This window comes from Phytophthora parasitica (genome assembly GCF_000247585.1).
Source record: "Phytophthora parasitica INRA-310 unplaced genomic scaffold supercont2.38, whole genome shotgun sequence".
Classification (NCBI taxonomy): Eukaryota; Oomycota; class Peronosporomycetes; order Peronosporales; family Peronosporaceae; genus Phytophthora; species Phytophthora nicotianae.
Genome location: NW_008649024.1, coordinates 12,156 through 31,922, shown reverse-complemented (window position 1 = coordinate 31,922; position 19,767 = coordinate 12,156). Strand labels below are relative to the sequence as shown.

The window sequence follows — 19,767 nt, the reverse complement described above, 5'->3', positions numbered from 1 at the left end:
GAGGAGGAGACGACGGCACCGGCCTACACATCGGCTCCTGATGCCACTGAAGCCCCGGAGGAGGAGACGACGGCACCGGTAGAGGAGACAACGGCACCGGAAGAGGAAACGACGGCACCGGCCTACACATCGGCGGCTGATGCTACAGAAGCCCCGGAGGAGGAAACGACGGCACCGGAAGAGGAGACGACGGCCCCGGAGGAGGGGACGACTGCACCGGAAGAGGAAACGACGGCACCAGTGTACACGTCCGCTCCGGCAGAAACGGAGGTCCCGGAGATTCTGGTCGCTCAGGACGATACCGAGACATATGCCCCGATGGATATTGTCTTCTAAGTTGTTAACCCTCAAGTCTTCTTGTCGTCAACAAGATGACTGGACGAACTTTTTTGCATGCTGAATCACATTGAATGTCTGGAGTCTCGACGCTCCGCCGAAGTCTGGTGGCAAGGATGGACGCGATCGTGGGATTCTTGTGTATGTGCTTGGAACGTTTGTTGGCAACTTTCAAAGACACTACTGTAGATAGAATAGTGCAAAGTAGCTAGCAGAAAGACGAGCTGTTCATAATAAATGTTGTCCACTTTAATACCAATTTTTCAGATCTCTTACTTCGACTGGACGAACTTTTTTAGTTGGCAAATATCAAGTGCATGCATTCATACGTATCAGCGTTCACTTTCCTTAATACCCTGCAACATAGCGATATCCTTTCCAGTCTCTCGGTGCTTCAAAGTTGTTTCCTTTGAGCACCCCCATAAGATGTTTGCAAGGTCCGTCCTGTGGTCGAATTTGCTGAGCGTGCGTTAAATAGTGTCGTGCTTTCGGCCAGTCTCCACTTAGATACGCCTCGACTGCGCTGCCAGCAGCTTCAAGAAAAGCAGGTTCAAGACCTTCGCGGATTTCCAGATATTCGGGATCATTCTCGAAGTCCACAGGAGTTTGAAGTCCCGTTGCTGGGTCGATTATAGGTGTGCCAAATCCAATTTTCATGACCGTGACGTCGAACGTGTACACTGTTAGAGGCGTATCAACACCACGGATGCTCATCCGATCCATTTTACGTAAGAACCGACGAGCTGCAGGCGATATCAGTGCTGCAAGCCAGTGAGAAATGTTGATTGGCGTCATGAACATCTTGGATCCTGCCTCCAATCGATCAGCCATTTCGACGTGTGGAGAAATATACGTGGCGTCGATTTTGAACCGTGAACCGATGGCACCTTCGACAGCCCAACCTACGTGCATACCGAAGCCCATTTTAATGCGGAATGCAGGTCCGAAGCGTTTGACCACAGCGTCTTTGGTAAGATACTCGGTCAGTGGCCCATCCGTGTTGGCATTGTCCAAGTCGATCATGCACTTGATAAACGCGGTAAGTGCACTGTCCGCCATCTCCGTAGGTGTAATACGACGTAGCTTGGTGCCTGCACCGGCGTTCGGAGGACAAGTAATCGACTGGTTCACCTGGATACGGTCTTCTTCGGTCGGGGTATCCGTAAACCGCGAGAAGCAAGCCAACTCACCGTCACAGATTTTCCAGGACAATAAAAAGGCATCACCGACATTCTTGTTCGCCATTCCGTAGTAGTGGTGAGTGCCGGTGTGCATGATATCGCCGAGTTTGTTCACATACACCATGACCTCTTCTTGCAGACATTCTGTTGTATCTGTGAACTGACGGATATCGCAGAACCCGTAGATAGCAGTGATTTTCTTACCAGGCAGCATGGGATCTAAATCACCGGAGCCCATGTTCTTACCAATGATATCTGCACCAGCAGCGCCAAATCCCACCTGCATAAGACGGCCAACTTTTGACAATGTGAGTTCTAGCAACGCAGTCTCGAAGCCTTCCTCCTTGGCATTTTTGCGGATCTGAGCATCGTTACTCGATGTTTGAACACTTGCAAGAGGATTATCTGCCAGCTTTTTCACCACGTCCATCATACGTTCAATGGGGTCAAGCACAAGGATACGTGCCGTTCGAATGAAAGACGTCGACGCAGCGACCAGCACGAGGATAATGAAGAACGTCTTGAGGATGTTGTAGGCTGCAGAGGAGGAACTCGACGATGCAGTGTCGAAGATGGCGATACTCACACAAGCACTGGAAGTATCTGCCGAGTCGATCACGATGAAGTCTTTGTTGAAACAGCCATAGGTTTTCACGATGTTAACCTCGACATCTCGGTATTTATCGGTCACGTCAGAGTAGGTGGCTAGCAAGTTAGATGCCGACCAGTCATTCGACGGGTTCACGGTTAGATTGTGTTGAGAGCCTGGTGAATCCTGGAAACGTAAACCTGCAATATCCGCCATGAGCACGTCGGTGGTGACGTTGGTCATTTGGATGTAGATTAACATTCCAGCGTCTCGAACGTAGCCAAAGAGAAGGCGTTCGTATTCTGTGGAGTTGGCAACGCTGCCCTTGGTCATACCCGAAGACACGAGCATGTGAATGATGCGTAGACCATAGTCTTGGTAACGATATTCCACCTGGGTATAGCCTCCATCGAACACCGGTAGAAGCATAATGAGGAAGAGCACCAGAATCACCACACGCTGCACCGTCACTTCGCCCATTTTACTCCCAACTTTGCTCTCCTGTAGCTGTTCAGTGGGCTCTTTGGAACTGTTTTTCCACTTCAGAATCTTAACCACTCGAAAGAGGCGAACAGCTCGCACGACACGCACGATTCGACCAGCTTTGCTACCAGCCCTGGTTGCTTTACTGGCCTTGATAGCTGACGAACTGCTGTTGGTGCCGATAATTTGGTTCCAAATCCACCCGATATCTGGCAGAACGGAGAACGTGGCGATGAGGTCCAGTAAAAAGTAAAAACTCAGTACATAGCCCGGTTTGGCGTAACATGAGGCAATGAACTCAAAGGAGAACAGCACAAGACAAATGGTGGCCAGTGTGAAAAAGCCGTTGTCTGCTGACTGCGAGAAGAGCGACAGTCGAATGTCGTCTCCGAAAAGTGCATACACCGTCACAACGAGCATCGTAACGGTGAACCACTTGGAATCCAGCAATCCCAATACAACGCGCTTACGGGCCTCAGACTGGGCTGCCTGGGCTGGCGTTTGAGCTTTGACGAACGGGAACCTGCGCACTGGACCGTTCACTGAATTCGACGAGGGCACTTTCTTGCTGATTCCGACGTTGGTCGGGATTTTAGCCGTCAGTGTGGCATCCGGATTCGGGTTTTTCAGTGTCACCTCTGGAGACACGCGGTGATGACCACTACCAGCGCCTCCGATCATGATTTCGCGGGACCCAACCTTGCGAAAGATGCTTTCCGGTTGGTTCGATTGAAGAATGGAGAATAGCTTCCAATGCTGGCGAGTCGTTTCGCCTGCGCAACGGTTTACCATTATTAGCTTGGCAGCAACAACATACCGGTCTAGTCAACGAAACAATCTCCGGCATCGTTATAGTGGTTTCTAAAAACATAACTTGTTAGAACCATAAAATATCCTGTGTATCCAATTGATTTAATGTGCATAAAAAGTTTGTGATACTTTTGTGAAAATCGCTAAAAAAAAAATCGCATGAATCCTCGCTTTTCTACGGTAGACTCCACGGGCGGCACGGTTTCTTGCGTTAAATAATGGAGTGATTCCCGCAGCCTTTAGAATCCTATGATTTCTATGATTCCAAATCTTTGACTTGGAGTTCGGAAGGGAGTCGGGGCCACACTTCCAGATTTATTCTTTGAACTGAAGAAAGGACAAATCTAGAATCCCAAACTTGCTGCGGGAATCGCTCCAATCGAAATTCGACGTTTACATTGCTACTGTTATAATGCATTGTTGTTTTACTTTGTATTGGCATGGCTTTGTAGCTCAGTTAAAGTTGCATTGCTATAAAATATACATGTAGTTAACCAATCAACCACGTATGATTCATTTTGTGAGAAATCATTAGGCTGGCAAATATTTTTAATTGGGATAGATACATACATGGTAAGCCCTACAATCATCTGGAGCTGCTGTTTTGATCGACTACCGAAGTGTTGTCACCAAGACGGAATTTGAAGGTCCGCCCTCCATCCATCTGCTTTGAGTAGCTTGAAGCCTGCAGGCACCAACGTAGGAATAATCTTCCCGGGGTGTTCATGTATCGCCCACAGACAGTGTTGGCCGGCGTCCCTCATCAGTACTCCGATCGTTTCACCGAGGCGCAAACGCCTTATCTTCGTATTCTCTCGCAGTATCACTGCATCGTTGCGGCGACAGCGTAGAAGGCACGCTATCAGCCACCAACCCAAAGCGACCTACAACATCCAACAATGCTAATGTGTATCACCTTATCAGTCGACTACTCGTGTCTGTAGCAATAGCAACACTATCGGACTTGGAGCTCATTGAATCTCAGGCTGCAGCGCAGCGGCGTTCAACCGCAATGAAATTTTTTGTCAGCAAGCAGCTAAAACGCAGGGACAGTTTGATTCATGCACCTAAATCACCGGCGACTGCACCCAAACAGTGACTGCGACAAGTTCGACCAACTCTGTTTAGCAGTGCTCGCCTTGTGCTGGCCCAGTTCCTTTCTCTCTCCCGACGCTTACAGCAAGCGGTGATGAGTTGGCATCAATCAGCGAAACCCTATGACAAGTGTCCCAGACAGCGACTGATACATGCACCGCAGCCACGCGAAAGAAAAGCAGTCAGACATGCCGTCACCTCGGCATTGCTTACCGCTGTACCATGCCCAGTGCCTCGTTGCCACCACCAGTGTTGCAACAATTCTCTCAAGCACCAGTCTCGCTGCCTGAATTGTCTCGACAAACAGTTTTTTTTTTTTTTTTTCGCCGTTGTTGCCCCCCTGAAGATTTGCACGTAAGACCCATTTGTCCCCTAGCCCAACTTCGTTTACGCCCTCTCTTTACCCTTTTGTATCGCCGACACTGAAAAGCATCGGCAAGTGCAAAAGCATGGGGCAAATCAAAGCTCGAGCATGAATGGCGCTCCTCTGGCAATTTGCCATCACCAGCGCCAAATACACACATCCGCCTGTCACCATTGCCGCTGCAAATGCAGGGGCAGGCCAAGGCGACGAGACATATTGCCACCTGTACTCGGAGTGCCATCATCGCCTCGCGGTCGTTATCGGCGCCTGTAACACACCTATCGCCGTCTCTGGCCCCTCCCCTCTCTACAGCTCGACAGACAGCCCTCCCTTGACTACACCACTCTGGGTTAACAGTAAGCTACAGTTTGCCGCCCACTCTGCAATCTGCCAGCTCGCGCGCACGTCGGTCAAGATGCTTCCGCCCCCGTCAGCGCAGCATAACGCGATGCTCTGCGTCGTATGCGGCCAAGACGTGGACCCGCGCGCGCCCGCCTTCCTCATCGAGTGCCATTTCTGCGGCCGCTGGCTGCACGGCACCTGCGTTCAAGTGAGCGAGCAGGACGCGCTGCTCGTCGCCAAGTTTGCCTGCACCAAGTGCCAGCAACACGGCCACGAAGGCGTCAAATACCGTACGTGCCAATGCCGCAGAACCACATCTTGCCACTTTTTGATGATTGGCAACAATTATTATTTTTTGTTTACATTTTTTTTTCTCATTGATAATTTCTATTTTAGAACCCGTCAATAATGATCCGTTCGACGCCGACGCTGTGACCTTTTCGCCTCTACCTGTCCATTTAGGCGGCTACGCTTCTTCTTCATCTCCTGTGCAGCTTCGACACAAGAAAAGCTCACCAAGTTTCCGTCGAGTACTGGGTGCAGCCATTTACGCTCGATCCGGGGTGCATTTAGTCCCATGTCAAGATTTCCAGCCTTCTTTTCTGCAACGGAACGCTCTGGAGGAGCCTGTGCTCATCGCCGCCAACAGCCATCGAGCTGCTGGGCTTGACGTGCCGTTTCCAGTGCTCGACGCAACTTCCACTGCCGACTTATTGACAAGCAACCGAGTGGTGCGGACTATTGACGTGGCAACTCAAACGAGGCAACAGTTGACTGCATCTGCGTGGCAAACAAAGGCAAACCAGGAGAATACTGCACAACTGGCAAATGCCGAGTTCCAGTTGCAACAAACGCCCATGCAAATGAAAGTTGCAGCTCCATTAGCTGTAACGCAAGTGGATTGGAGCGGGCTAGTAGTGTCTAACAACGAGAACTCGAGCGGAAATGCAGTCAACACTAACGTGTTTGGTGCATTCCTCGCGTCGAACGCGTATCTTGATTTCGCTATAGCTCCTGGAGGCCAGTGCACGTGGCTGTCGGTGTCTTCAGGTGAGCTGTGGGTGTATTTGATCCCACCAACCTCGAACAATTTTGAAGCATATCGAGATTGGAAAAATGATCCAGACTTTGCCACTGCGTTTTTGGCTGAGCGAGTGGACAAGTGCATCAAGTGTGTGGTGAGTACAGGCAGCACGTTGCTGGTACCGGCTGGGTGGATGTTTGCACGCTTCGCTGGTGGAGTACAGAGCTGCTCGCTGTTTCACGGTTTTTTTGCGTGCACTTCAGCGATGGACGCACAACTGAGTGTTGTGTTGCTAGAGATGCAACATGATGCACTGGCGCAGTACTGGAGCGAGACCACTGCTGGTTGGCTTAGTGTGGATGCCAATGTGCAGCTCTGGACAGCAGTGTGTTACTATGTTCGACAGCTGCTTATGATCAACAATGGCATGAACGCTCAAGTGAGCGACTTGGACCGTCGTGCATTGCAGAGAGCGTTGCCACGACTGAGAGAGTGGAGTGCGTTGCCTGCGTCACTCAAGTCAGTGAGTGGGATCACGTGGACCCCCAGCTCTCAGCGAGAAGCCCAAGCAATCGTAGGTCGATTGGAACAAGCACTTGCAGCCACGTGTCTACCGACTCACAGTCTTGATGACTTGCAACCGACTTCAGGGCTAGGAAATGACAGCAAACTGCCCCCAATTTCGCCTAATGAGGCGACTTACATCTACTCCGCTGCGTCAGTACCGGACTCGATGAGTGGGTCTCCATGGGTAGCAACAAGCACTGGCTTCGACAGCACCAATGCGCCGATGGGGACAATGTGGTCAAACTTTGATCCTACACACCACCACCACCAACAGGATCATTTAGTGATATCAACGCAGAACCAGCCGTACTCTAACAGTGATCCAAGCTTCCAGCAGCACTCACCCAATCAGAATTTGCCAGGGTATGGTAGTTCAGACTACGGATATTTGCCTGGAATGGCGGGCAGTGAGAGATACATAGAGGCAGGGTCGCACGATCTTGGCTTAGAGGGACTCAGTTCTATCGCTGCTTCGGGACAGTTAGGTGCGCCTATGGCTACCAGTTTCCAGCAACCTCGGGTGGACAGTAATGGCAACTACGTCGACATGTTGATGCGTCATCGAGCGTCATGTCATCGATGTGGCAATCTGCGCAAGAAGAACGTGCGGTGTCCGGTATGTCCCCACATTTTCTGTGCCAAATGCGCCGAGAAGATGGTAGAAGAGCACGGAGAGCACATCTTTGAGGGCGGCTGCCCTGTGTGCAAGGAGTTGTGCTGCTGCGGCAAGAACCGAACGACACGCTGTACGCGCAAGTTCCACTGCTACAAGAAGTGTCCGTCCACCAAGCGACCAGCGTCGGGCTCGAATTAGTGGGAGCTGGAGTTGCTATGTGGCTTGTATTTATTCGTGCTAATCCATCACATTGCCATCTATTGCGATCGTCCACTACGCTTGACGTGAGGTCGGAGAGCTGCGAGTGAGATCAGCAGAGCTTCCTCAGAACGAATAGTACGACTGCCTTGTTCAGGACAAGTGTTGACCCACATATCGAAGAGCGTGTTCGAGTCCTCACCACTCACAGGAACCTTCTCATCAGCGTCAACGCACTCCTCAATACCGGCAACTCCACCGAACACGATGAGTGCGTGACGGAACTTTGGCAGTGAGAAATCGGCGTCATCCACCGACACATTGCCACGCTCTGATGTGCCCACCTTGAGGTCGTAGCCTCCAGGGAACGGACAGTCCGTCCAAACGTTGCTCAATGAAGACGCAAACCGCGTCGTGTAGCCCCAGTACACGCCAAGCTGCTCACGAGGTTCGGCCGAAGACACTAGCTTACCTACCACTACAAGAGAAAATTAGTTTAAAACGTATGAGATCGTGCAACAAGCCGCACTTACTCTTCTTCTTAAAGTCCTTGGATGCTTCGTCAATCTTCACAGTGACACGAATACCAGGCTGGATGCGCTTGTCCACCACAACTTCACGCTGGAGACCGACATACACATGCGAGCCTTCCTTTTCCTTCAGCGGTCTGTCCGTCACCACACCTTCACGGTACACGCTCCATTCCTGTGCACGCAAGTGGTGTGGGCAATCCAACGGGTTCAGTAGACCGGCACAGCTCAGATCCGAGTGCATGGGGAACAGTGCACGTCGCAAATACTGTGGAGTCTCAAGGTACTGCAGGATTCGCGCCATGAAGACGTGGCAGTCGTGCGCACGCTTCTTGGGAGCGCCAGTGCTAACGTTATTGCCCAATTGATCGTCGAATACTACGATCTCGTCCACTTGGAAGATCACAGCAGCACGGGCTACTTGGCCAGCTAAATAGGTTTTGAGCTCCTTGGTCTGAGCATTGTCCAGGATGGAACCGGGAATGGCCATACTCAAAGTGTAGCCACGTCCTTTGGCTGCTCGCTCATTGTCCAGTTGCTCCTGCTGCTGCTGCTTCTTGGCTGCCTCTCGGGCCGCCTTCTCCTCGGCTTTGCGCTTCTTACGAGCCTCACGCTTGATCCTCTGAGCCTCTTCCGGGTCGGTGGAGTCGTCCGAGGGGCGTTTCTTGCCCGTAACATCGGTGGTGGCGTCGGCTGAAGCTTCAGATGCGGGCTTCTTGGCCTTCTTGACCTTGCGCACAGGCTTAACGATAGCCACGGCCGCTTGGTGCAGCGTCGTCAGCTCCTCGTCGCTGGACTCGCTGCTGATCATGACCCTTGAATGTCAATGCGAATGGAGACTAGCCACTGATGATTTTGGACCAATCGGAGCAAGCATTGTTTTCCTAGATAAATGTTCCTATACTTTTGTATATCGGTATCTATTCGGGTAATACTATGTACCGGTTATTTTTGGATTGAATAGCGCAGTGGTCGGTCGGGAAGTCACAAACTGTAGGCTACCTGTACTATTTACTATTAAACTTTGATTTTAATCGTTTTATTGTACCTAACCGCATTTTGATTTTCAAGTATTCTCAAACCAGAATGGGGAATGCGGCTACCAAGGCGCGCGAGGCGCACGCGCAGGCCAAGAGCAAGCCGAAGAACAACCGCAGCGTGCAGCAACAGAAGCTCAAGTCCGCCAAGGCTACTGGCGTGCTGGCGCTACCTGACAGCAAGCTGAAAAAGCTGCCACAAGAGCTACTGGAACTGGCGACACTGCGTACGTTGGACCTTACGGGCAACAAACTGAGCGAGTTGCCGCCACAGTTAAACAATCTCAAGACGCTCAAGACACTCAAGGTTTCCTCCAACGTCCTGGAGTCACTGCCGGGTCTGTCAAAGCTCGAGGCGCTCACCACGGTACGCGACAACCAAATTGACCATTTACGTGTGCTAATCAAATTAAACGATTTTGACGTAATTTGTATGCTTGGTTAAATGTGAAGTTGGTACTGGACGGCAACGTTCTCGAGGATATTCCCAATGCTCTGCCACCTAATCTGACCAAGTTATCGCTCAAGGGCAACAGGCTTCGTTCGGTGCCTCGAAGTGTACTGGAGCTTGCTCAACTGCAGGAGCTGGACTTGTCGGGCAATGCGTTAGAGACGTTGCCCTCGAATTTGGGCGAGATGCAGGAGCTGCTGGAGCTCAATGTAGACGACAATAAGCTGACAGAACTGCCAGCTGCTCTGGGGAGATGCCCCAAGCTTAAGGTCCTGTCGGCTCGTCGGAACACTCTCGTTGGGCGGTCGGCGGGTGCGACAGTACAATCCATTGCTGCTGAGCTACTGGGAGAAGGCTCAGCGGTTCAGGTGATGAACTTAGAAGGAAACCCCATGACTAAGGAAGACTTGCAAGGGATGAACGGCTTCGACGCGTTCCTTACTCGGCGCACAAAGCTCAAGAACAAGGAGATCCACGGCGGTTTGAACTCGGATCTGAGTCTCTGTGGACTCGAATAGAAGCGCGGTGCTGATGGTGTAAATATTGTTGAATATGTTGTTTTTTTTTTTGGGCATTGTTTTACGTTTATTTTCTTTTTAGTGTCGTTTTTGGACCCGCAACGCTGTATTTGTTGATTCGAATGGAAACCTGAGGCGAGGACACCGTTTTCCTTGGAGATTTAGCTTGAGAGACTGGAGAAGGTTTTATCTCACGCACACTCGTTGCTTTACGGCCTTCTGATGATACAGCGGTTATCGCAGCCTTTAAATCCACCTCCGCGGTGCTCCATTCTTGCTCCAAAGCTGCTATTAAGGAGTCCTCGTCACTATTATCCAGTGTAGACTCACGACTTCGATGAGCATTTAGTCCTCGTACAATCTCTGCAAGGTTCTGAGTGACAAGATTTACCAATGCTGGATCGATATCCGTTGAAGACTGCAAGCAAATATTACCCACACTGTTGTCTGGATGGCTCGAGATGTCGTACAGGTAGGCGCCACCTTCACTATGTGCAGCAATTCTCCATTCCTTCTCGTGCTTAAGTTGCTGATCGCGTCGATGTAGCTTCGCGTACACAATCGACAAGTTGCGATGCGCTCGTGCTCGACCCAGACGACAGTCCAGGACTTTAGACGAGCATAACTGGCGATCACGATGATGGCAGCTCAATGCATGACCAAAGTTCAGTTGAGCGAGAGCTAAGTTGCCCAGGTTGGCATACACGCGGGCTTCGAGCTCTCGATCTTTCTCTTCCAGTGCAATTTGCAGCGCTTCTTGCTGGTGTGACAACGCTGGACCGTAAGCGTGTGAATCTAAGAACAACAAGCCCAGATCTTTTACTGCTCGTGCTTGTAGTCGAGTGTCTTTGGCTCGCTGGGCCAACTCAAGCGCACGTCGTTGAGCTGCAAACGCGTGTTTAATGCATATCTTTGCAGCTTTACTGGTTTGTGTAGTCGAAGACACTACAAGCTCACGAAACGCTACTCCACGGTGATGATAAAGCAACGATATTAAGGCCAAAGTTGATGGCGATGTGGGGGTCGGTTGGGTAGTCTCGATGGATTTCAATGCTGCTGTAAAGTGCTGAATAGCAGGAACCATAGCAGGAGGGTTTCCGTAGAGCAGGAGCGATCCCAGTGTGATATGCCTTGCCAGTATGCGGAGTTTTACTGCAGCGGCGGCACTTGCAGCCCTCGCTGCTGCTTCCAACTCGGTTAGGAAAAAATTCGTGTCGTCATCGTCTGTGTCGTCTTCAAGTTCCAGTCCAGGTAGCACTGCTTCGACAGTATTAATGACGGCGATTTGAACTGCTTTGCGACTTGGAGGTCGACGGCTTGTATCACTAGAGAGAAGGTTTTCTGTTGAGCGACTACTGATTAGTGGTGTTGAGCACCGTGTAGGCGCCGAGGTGCCATCGAGAGACTGGTGTCCACGTAGTGTCGAGGGTGCTGTGGAGATCCGAGCAAGAGTTTTAGCTGATCCCTGGCGGTGTAGCTCTTTTCGAGCGTAACGTGAACGAGGACGGGTGTTCATCACGAGATCCTGGAGAGATTCGCCATCCATTGTACTGGATAATCTTGCTGTTCTGGCTTCCAGCAACGATCGCGCGCTAGCTGGAAATGGTAAGGGGCGAAGTCGAGGTGATAATCCTACGTTGTTTGTACTGGCATCGTCTTCCCATGCTGGCGAGGTCAGATTTAGTTCCCCACGAAGTGCCACTTGTCTGGATGGGGGTCGTACCCCCATGTCGTTTTCACTCGGAGGTGTCGACGCCATTACTTCCTGCTGGTTGGAACTTCGCTTGGGTACGATAGGAGGAATTTCTCGTTTGGACATTTCATTTCGTTGGGCAGACATGTCTTCTCTATCGTGAATATGCTGCTTCTGCAATAACCCATTGCGCGATGGTGGTCGACTGGTAACTCCGTATGCGTCTCGTCTTGTGCTGCCACCTGAGCCTTCTCGTTGCTTGCGAGGTACTGCCATGGGACTATTCTCCTGAACGTGGTGTTTGTGCTGCTCGGCGTGGAAATTTGGGTACATGCTTTTGACATCCATGCGCAGAGGTCTTCGTTCGTTGGGGGTCATGACTAGAATTGCACTTGGTCACTAGAGAATGGCAAACAGTACGTTGCAAGTTGTGATTGTTCTCACAGCTCAAAAGGAAAATTGTGCACTCTTGGAATCGTATTTATAGGCTGAAGGAGACATAGGAATTCTGGGAAACGCGCAAGGCACAAGGAGCTGGTATAATTCGCCCACCACTTTTGTGCGCCTTCGTAATGAGTACTACATGCACTTGAAGTAGAAGTCATATGCGCCACAGCAGCCTACGCCTCGAAGACTTGGCACTTTTAAGTCATGGGGAGAAGTTTTTCGTAAGTAGTTAATTGGAAAATCAACACAAAAATAGCTGGTCGTGAAATGAAAATAACGCAGCATTCTCTTTGTCTGTTGCGCTTTACTTCGTCATTCACTTCATGCAAAATTTATTTTAAAAAAAAAGCTGTCACATGCAAATAAAAACAAGCTCACTCTGGCGCTGGGGTTTGGTACTTGTGCGTCGAGATGAACGCGGCTCCGAGACGTCTTAACACAAATCTCCGTCTACGTATGTACCAACTCGGCACTTGCTTCGTGCCTACGTGTCGAACCATCACTGTTACAAACGTCACTTACTTACTAGTCACCCGTTATACGTCAACGGAAGTAGGGCGTCGTGTTCAAGCGGCCTTCTTAAAGTGATCGGCCGAGTCGAACATTTTCCGCTCCGCCAGTTTGTGTTGCAGGACCACATTGCGTGCAGCAGCAGCCCCCGTAGGCGCAACACTCTTGTCCAGTCCGTAGCGATCGAGCGCCGCCTGTGAGGTGCTATTATTCGCCATTGGTTTGGCTTCTCCTGCTCCCTTTAGTCCAGCATATCTTGCTGCTCGAGCAGCCAACGCAGCCTGTGCAGCATTAGCGACTACAGTTTTGGCTGGTGACGCAACACGTCCACTAGGGTCCTCAGACAGCTTAATATGCTTCACCTGGTGGTTAATAGACGCCTGCGAGGCGCCCAACGTGCCATATTTCGGTGTTGTTTCGCCAGGAACAACCGGACCAGCGACGACTTCAGCAGGCACATCCGTGGGCTGGCCCTGCTTCTCCATCGCATAATCTGCCGAGTCAAAGCGCTTGCGTTCCTTCAATTTACGTCGAATCAGCACGTGGGCGGCCGACATCTTGCCATAATCAGCCGCTTGCTGTGCCTTCTCGGTCACTGCTGAATCTTCCTTTTGCTTCTCCAGCAGATCCCGTCGACTGGGCTTCTTCCGGTTCTCGAGCGCGCCGTATTTACCGGCACGACTCGGACTCATGCTGGCGAACTGACGGCGGCTCGCGTTCGCGACTGTGGACGCACAGGGAGAACTCACAGCCTCTACCTGTTTGGGCTCGGCTTCACTTACGTCCTCCATGGGCGTGTCCTCCATATTCTCCGCTGTGTGTCGCGCTCTGGCCATCTGATAATCCGCCGAGTCGAACGTTTGCTTGCTCTGCAGTTTGCGCTGAATCAGTACGTTGCGGCCCTGTTCGGCGCCTCCTGGAGGATCGTACTGTGCCGTAGGTGCGTTGCGCTGCACATTGCGCTTGGGCTTGGAGCTGTCGCCCTGCATAGCGTTGAAGAAGGCCGACTGGCCGATCTGAGCCGGCGACTGGATCTGATTCTGTTGCTGCGGTTGAACTGGCATCTGATTCTGTTGTGGAGCTTGAACGGGCATCTGATTCGGTTGGGCTTGCTTCTGATACCGGTTCGCTGCGCGCGCTGCCGCCTTCTTCATGGCGTCGTCGGCCGAGTCGTAACGCTTGCGCTCTTGCAGTTTCTGGCGAAGTAATACGTTGCGCGCGGACAGCGCGCCACCGTCCTCGGGGGCGCCACGGGCATTGGAAGGCGGTACCTGTGCTCCGATCTGCAGGTCCATGGCGTTCCAGGCCGCTCGATTACTGCCGTTCAGCCGCGCCATGCCACGCGCCGATGAGAGCATCGAGTTATCCTGTGCTTGATACTGACGGTAATCCATCGGTGAGGCTGCTAGCTGCTGGGACGCGCGCGTGTGCACTTGAGCTCTAAGACCGAAATGACCACTTTGGGATCCTTTTGCGGTGTGGGAGATCCAGCGAAAACTCGAGTTTTCGGGAAAGTGTCCTAATTTTTGAACAGACTTGCGTTGAGTATGGGATGTGTGAAACGGCCCACTATTCTTCGGAATCTGCGGCATATTTTTTTTTTCCTTCCGCACCTCTTCGAGGGAGTCTAATTTTGGTTGGCGGTGACGACACCCTCCGGCTAAGAACAACAAGTAACTGCACTAAGTGGAGAACTCGGAATGACACGCTCGTCGTGCAGCCGCATCTCCGCCCAACGCGCTGATGTTTATCGGCTCTCGAGGAAGGGGAGCCAGCGCAGCGCGTGTCGTCGTGGCGCTTCTGTCTCGAGCAAGCAAAGCGATGGAACTGCAACTGTTTCATGCACTTGAGAAGCATCTGCCTCCACAGTGGACTAGAAAGCAGACTGGGCAGGATGTCGTCTTGGAAGTATTCTGGCTGCCTTCTCCCACTTTCACTTTGTAGCGCATGGATTTCGGCACGACTACATGTAGATCCCCAAGTCGAGGCGTACGCGCTGACCACCGCAGGTGAATACAATGGGCTTGAGCCTCGCGGAATGAGCCAGAACTGCAACAAATCAGCTTGTTGACGAGCTAAGGAGTTTGGCCAGTCAGTCGCTTCAACTTCCGAAAGGTCGCTAAGGTACAGTGTACCGTCCGTCAACCGAATGGCAGCAACGACGACCTCTATGTTTCTCTCCTTCAAAGCGGCAGGTTTTCTTCTTCTTCGTTTCTCAATGCGTCCGTTTCGCCGAGGAACTTGCGCGATGGCCTTGAGCCTGCCCTACTGTCAACCAGCATCACGTGATGCTACGCCCTGCATTGTTTGACTGTTTTCCTGCCACGTTCTAAGAGCACATCCCGATGTCCAAATACTACGGTGCAAGGCACGACAACGGCAGCAAAGCAATTTTCACGCTGTTTCTAAATTATTTAAGCTACGATCGATAGGAGCTGCCGACTACAGCGAAGAGGGAGCAAACGCCCGCGCCTCTTAACGCTGTGCAGCATGGAGCTCCGTTTCAAACCGAAAACTAAGGGGACGCTTACTTGGACATCATCATCTTGACGAACTCCTCGTAGTTGATCTGTCCATCGCCGTCGATGTCAGCCTCGCGGATCATCTCGTCGACCTCCTCGTCGGTAAGCTTCTCACCCAGGTTGGTCATGATGTGGCGCAGCTCGGCGGCCGAGATGAATCCATTGCCGTCCTTGTCGAACACCTTGAAGGCCTCCAGGATCTCCTCCTCGGAGTCAGTGTCCTTCATCTTGCGGGCCATCATGGTCAGGAACTCGGGGAAGTCAATCGTGCCGTTGCCGTCAGCGTCGACCTCGTTGATCATGTCCTGTAGCTCAGCCTCCGTGGGGTTCTGGCCCAGAGAGCGCATGACCGTGCCGAGCTCCTTGGTGGTGATGGTTCCATCGCCGTCCTTGTCGAACAGGGAGAACGCCTCCTTGAACTCAGCAATCTGCTCTTCGGTCAGCTGGTCAGCCATTGTGCTTCGGGTTTCACTTGAGGGTGTCGAGGGAAATCCAAGAATGATCGCTGCCAAATTGAGACCGGCGGCAAGGGCAACTTGGCTGTTATGGCCCTGATTTGTACGACCATGAGGAGAGTGGACGTACCAAAGTTCCAAGCGGCACGATGTGATTTGTAGATATTTATTTAGCGCCTTCGTATTGGCTGAAATTTTCTTGTCCGCACCAAAAGAATCATCTTCTTGCTTCTCACTTGCAGTTTGTAAGCTTATGTACGACCGAATAATGTACGACCAAGAGAGGGCTAGGCTACTGTAGTGCGTACAAAATGAACCGTTTGTTGCAGTGTGTGGTCTACACAACTCGATTAAACGATCCATTGTGGACAGAAACGGAGCCATCAACAACGAGACAAAAAATAGCATGAAGATCGCCAAAAAAAAAAAAATACCCCGTGGCTTACAGTGCATCGCTGTACATCATTAATTGGCCAAGAAAGCGGGTCAGAATATCTTTCCAAGCAAGTTTCATAGCGTACGTGTCGATGCTGGAGTCGATGCGGTGATTTCAGCACATCTAGGTAAAACCTCAATGGTTGAGGTGGTTGGTTCTGCTGGCACATGCCGATGTCAGACCAGTGTGACAGAATTGCGTTGAGTACATGTAGTGGTAGTCTTATTTAAAATCAGCAACTCCTAGAAACATTAAAAAAAAAAAAGATGTCGGCAAGATATTTAGTGCATTCGATGGTTTGCACCGACACGTAGTGAAAAACTTTAGCGTAAGTAAGAGCAACTGGTTGGGTTCTTAACCAACATCACATTGTCGCCAGAACGTGTTGCTTTAAGGGAGTCGGATGAAGCGACAACATGAAATTATTCCGTTTCATAAGTGTTTTTTACTTGCCTTCGTGTGATTTATTCTGACTCAGCCTTTTTGAACTTATCTTCAACTGTAATCACTCTCATTGGTCGAAAAGCCCTTCCATGTGTACCGTTTTTCTGGTTCCCTGTAACAGCTCCAACGGCGTCGTTCGGTGGGAACATCCATCGGCATCTCCACGTCACCTGCAAGCGCTCGACATCTCCGCACCTGTTGAACTCACCGCGCTCTTATAAGTCGGAGCGCGTGCTCAAGACGATGGACTATCTGGACGCCGCGCGCCGCGCTCCGTGGCTCGTCGTGTACTTGGCGGCAGGCGTCGGCGTGCTAGTAAACCTGCTCGGCGAGGCATACTCCAACGCTCTCGACGTGTGCGAAATGTACCCGCATTTCTCGTTCCAGGAGACCTTGCGTGAAGAGATAAACATGCACCACACGCGTCTTCCACTGGTGCGTGTGCACGTGCCCACGCTGCATCTTCTAGGCGCGTATATCGTCGTCTACGCCGCCAAGCACTGGGGACTACTCGACCGGGGCTGGCCGCTGCTGCTTGACGTGCTATCAGGACGCTGGATATATCGCCAATTGTTCGAGGTGCTCCCGTCATAGTAAGTGCACTATAGAACTGATTTTTGACTGCGTTATTGCCTTACTAACCTCGTTTTCCGGTGGTAGTTTACCTTTCGTCTTCTCCGAGCCAGACGTGCCCGAGTTGCTGTCAGAAGATGAAGCTCGAGAGCTGGATGGCGACGAAGATGACGGATATTTGGACGATGTTCCACCGTCTCCACCTGTGGATAACGACGCGTGCAACGAAGCTTTAGCTAAGCTAAAGCAAGTGAAGATGCAGCATGCCAACCGAACGATCCCGCGGCCCGACGACTGGCTCGTGTTCGATCCCGTACAGGAAAAACTGGTGTTGCAGAAGCATGCAGCACAAATGAACGGCAGTGCACTCAATGGACACAGCAATGGCTACAAAGTGTCACTCTCACGTGCGCAGGAACCTATAGGAGACAGCCAGACCCTAATGTCTGCAGTAGCAGATCGAGTGGAGGAGCCACAGGAAGTCGAGACGGGGTCTAGGACACGATTATAGATCCCTTCCTTTTTATCCGTGCGAGTTTGGACGGCAACCAGCAGAAAGTAAGTAAATAAGTCGCTCTCTCGTCTCTTCTATTGCTCTCTATTCTCCCAGTTACTGGGAATCGTACACAGTTTCCTCTTCTAGCGTCGACAGCTTCGCGATTTGACGCCAAAGTCTGGCTGAACCGCCAAACGTGAAGCTCATGATGCGCTTGAGTGTCTTAGGTGGCAGTTTGTTATCCGTCGGACGTTTATCGCCACTGCCGAGCTGACAACAGAGCTGGATCGCGCGAAGAACGGAGTTAACAGGCATGTGGCCACCGCAGGCTGCAGTCCAACTGCGAAGCGCTGGAACGAGACACTGCAGACTCGCCAGGGACAGCGACAACAGTTGATTCTTCTTGCACCAAGTAACACGTCCGCTTGATGAGATGAAGACGAAGTACTCGGCGTCCCAGACAGTCATACTGGTTACTTGGGTCATGCAGGCATACCTCAAATGCTCCAGACAACCGTCAAAGCCCTGATTACCAGGTGCTGGGAAGAGTTTGCTGCAGACTTTCGAGTTTAAAACTTCCTGGGGATAAAACGCTCGCAGCTCATTCATCACCACTTCGTTATGTCCGCAGACCTTACCGAACGCCCCACCCCACTTCTCAGTGTCCACGGGCTCCTTATTAGGCGTCCATTTGCTCAAGAAGCTCGAGTTCCTGGCTTTATCACGAGCTGCACAGTATTTCTTACGGACTATAAGCGACGTCGCGTCCTTCGATGCTCCATGACGAACAGCTCCTTCCCATTGACCTCCGTGTGTTCTGCCCTCTGCAAAGTCCATCCATCGAGTCTGAGCGGAAGTGCGTTCGTCGGTCATGGCTGTTCCCACAGCAGCGTTCACAGTGACCAGACCCAGCACTTCCAGCTTCTCGCGACGGTGCTGACGATCAGTCTCCTGGTGGTCAGTGGTTGAATTACTGGTGTTATGCGCTTTGGCACCGGGTAGTTTACGGGTAAGCACCACGTAGAGTTTCTCCGTTAACGCCTGCAGTCTCTGTTCATCCGGAGTCATCGCGCGTTTCTTCTTGTGTCCGTCGTCTTCATCATCCAGATCCGCTCCTTTCGCGAGTTTCCGTGCCCATTTCTCATCGTCCTGAGCTCCTGTCTTACTAACACGCTGCGAAATATCCACAATCTGTCGAGCCAGCTTCAACCGCGCTTGTAATTGCTGCAAGCACGGCGTCGTGATCTCCGGTCGAAACGCATTCGAGCTCTCCAGCTCTTGTCCAGCAGATATTATGTGGTGGACATGAGCGAACTTCGACGTAGCCACGTCAACTGTAGCACTGCTCAAAGCTCCAACCAGCGCCACATCCGCCTTTGCATTCGCTGTACTCGGTAGCAATTGCTCCGTTGTCACCAGCACCATTGCGTGCAGCGGAGACGCTACAGATACCGAAGTCTTGAGTCTCTGCACTGTTTCGTTCCGCTGTCCCGCCGTCATCTTGCGGTGCAGCGCCAATGTTTGAAGTCCGAGATGCTTAAGCATAGCAGCTAATTGGGCGGGAGACGTCTCATCATGGTTGGGTAATGCCACCACGCAGGGACGCGGCGTGTTGCGGGACAACAAGACCCAGTAGAGTCCAGCCAACAAGTCGACGTCTTTCTTGACTCGGAGCACGGTACAGGACGCACCACCGCCCTCCTCGCGCGACAATTTAGCTGCACTGGACACTTTCACATTGCTGACAATCGCCTTGTCCTCCTGCGTCTTCTTACGCTTCTTCTGCGTCGTCTTAGGTCCATCAGATCCGTCTTTGTTTGCCTTACGTTTCTTGGGTTGGTTCTGCTGCTTCTTTTTCCCGTTCTGCTGTGGTTTCGGGGTCGTACGAGCTGCAGAGTGTAGCATGGATGGGTTCACGACCACCAGCGCGTCTCCTTTGGGCGCTGCAGGCCGCTTAGCGGTCGATCCGCGACCTCGATGCTTGCCCATGGTGTAGCTTGTCAATGGCTCCGATGTCAGTATTTTTCACTTGCATTCAATATGAGTTTTT

At 51.6% G+C, this 19,767-nt stretch overlaps 11 protein-coding genes across 13 annotated transcripts in view; 4 read left to right on the top strand and 7 right to left on the bottom strand.

Annotated features, from left to right (window-relative positions):
• Window positions 1-610, top strand: part of PPTG_23419 (hypothetical protein) — a 3,867-nt gene extending 3,257 nt beyond the window's left edge. Inside the window, exon 3 of the mRNA XM_008910549.1 lies at window positions 7-610. Coding sequence (XP_008908797.1) covers window positions 7-336 — 330 coding nt within the window. The 3' untranslated portion in view covers window positions 337-610. The remainder of the gene's footprint in view (window positions 1-6) is intronic.
• A 74-nt stretch (window positions 611-684) lies between these two features.
• PPTG_13136 (hypothetical protein) lies at window positions 685-3,270 on the bottom strand (the record flags this gene model as incomplete). Its single annotated transcript, XM_008910548.1, has 1 exon — window positions 685-3,270. One exon carries the CDS (start codon window positions 3,268-3,270, stop codon window positions 685-687), a length of 2,586 nt encoding a protein of 861 aa, XP_008908796.1.
• Window positions 3,271-4,760: 1,490 nt separating this feature from the next.
• PPTG_23418 (hypothetical protein) lies at window positions 4,761-5,102 on the bottom strand (the record flags this gene model as incomplete). The annotated part of the gene is made up of 1 exon (XM_008910547.1): window positions 4,761-5,102. One exon carries the CDS (start codon window positions 5,100-5,102, stop codon window positions 4,761-4,763), a length of 342 nt encoding a protein of 113 aa, XP_008908795.1.
• Window positions 5,103-5,273: 171 nt separating this feature from the next.
• On the top strand, window positions 5,274-7,605 carry PPTG_13135 (hypothetical protein; the record flags this gene model as incomplete). Its single annotated transcript, XM_008910546.1, has 2 exons — window positions 5,274-5,490; window positions 5,597-7,605. The coding sequence occupies 2 exons, from the start codon at window positions 5,274-5,276 to the stop codon at window positions 7,603-7,605; spliced, it is 2,226 nt and encodes a 741-aa protein (XP_008908794.1).
• PPTG_13134 (hypothetical protein) lies at window positions 6,809-8,980 on the bottom strand. The gene is made up of 2 exons (XM_008910545.1): window positions 8,139-8,980; window positions 6,809-8,083 (listed from the first exon to the last, which is right to left on the bottom strand). The coding sequence occupies exons 1-2, from the start codon at window positions 8,944-8,946 to the stop codon at window positions 7,665-7,667; spliced, it is 1,227 nt and encodes a 408-aa protein (XP_008908793.1). The 5' UTR covers window positions 8,947-8,980; the 3' UTR covers window positions 6,809-7,664.
• A 183-nt stretch (window positions 8,981-9,163) lies between these two features.
• PPTG_13133 (hypothetical protein) lies at window positions 9,164-10,207 on the top strand. Its single transcript, XM_008910544.1, has 2 exons — window positions 9,164-9,539; window positions 9,626-10,207. Exons 1-2 carry the CDS (start codon window positions 9,222-9,224, stop codon window positions 10,139-10,141), a joined length of 834 nt encoding a protein of 277 aa, XP_008908792.1. The 5' UTR covers window positions 9,164-9,221; the 3' UTR covers window positions 10,142-10,207.
• Window positions 10,156-12,280, bottom strand: PPTG_13132 (hypothetical protein). Its single transcript, XM_008910543.1, has one exon. The coding sequence runs from the start codon at window positions 12,210-12,212 to the stop codon at window positions 10,209-10,211; it is 2,004 nt and encodes a 667-aa protein (XP_008908791.1). The 5' UTR covers window positions 12,213-12,280; the 3' UTR covers window positions 10,156-10,208.
• Window positions 12,281-12,534: 254 nt separating this feature from the next.
• Window positions 12,535-15,186, bottom strand: PPTG_13131. 2 transcript variants are annotated; one of them, XM_008910541.1, is made up of 2 exons: window positions 14,405-15,186; window positions 12,535-14,310 (listed from the first exon to the last, which is right to left on the bottom strand). In XM_008910541.1, exons 1-2 carry the CDS (start codon window positions 14,646-14,648, stop codon window positions 12,848-12,850), a joined length of 1,707 nt encoding a protein of 568 aa, XP_008908789.1. In that variant the 5' UTR covers window positions 14,649-15,186; the 3' UTR covers window positions 12,535-12,847. The 2 variants fall into 2 exon arrangements, with proteins under 2 accessions (XP_008908789.1, XP_008908790.1); XM_008910542.1 differs by having other exon boundaries at window positions 12,535-15,186.
• PPTG_13130 (calmodulin) lies at window positions 15,034-15,903 on the bottom strand. The gene has a single exon (XM_008910540.1). It carries the CDS (start codon window positions 15,766-15,768, stop codon window positions 15,319-15,321), a length of 450 nt encoding a protein of 149 aa, XP_008908788.1. The 5' UTR covers window positions 15,769-15,903; the 3' UTR covers window positions 15,034-15,318.
• Window positions 15,904-16,726: 823 nt separating this feature from the next.
• PPTG_23417 lies at window positions 16,727-18,331 on the top strand. Of its 2 annotated transcripts, XM_008910538.1 has the most exons (3): window positions 16,765-17,241; window positions 17,309-17,779; window positions 17,945-18,331. In XM_008910538.1, exons 1-2 carry the CDS (start codon window positions 16,892-16,894, stop codon window positions 17,730-17,732), a joined length of 774 nt encoding a protein of 257 aa, XP_008908786.1. In that variant the 5' UTR covers window positions 16,765-16,891; the 3' UTR covers window positions 17,733-17,779; window positions 17,945-18,331. The 2 variants fall into 2 exon arrangements, with proteins under 2 accessions (XP_008908787.1, XP_008908786.1); XM_008910539.1 differs by lacking the exon at window positions 17,945-18,331 and having other exon boundaries at window positions 16,727-17,241; window positions 17,309-17,905.
• PPTG_13128 (hypothetical protein) lies at window positions 17,722-19,750 on the bottom strand. Its single transcript, XM_008910537.1, has one exon. The coding sequence runs from the start codon at window positions 19,704-19,706 to the stop codon at window positions 17,832-17,834; it is 1,875 nt and encodes a 624-aa protein (XP_008908785.1). The 5' UTR covers window positions 19,707-19,750; the 3' UTR covers window positions 17,722-17,831.
• Between the last annotated feature and the right edge of the window lie 17 nt (window positions 19,751-19,767).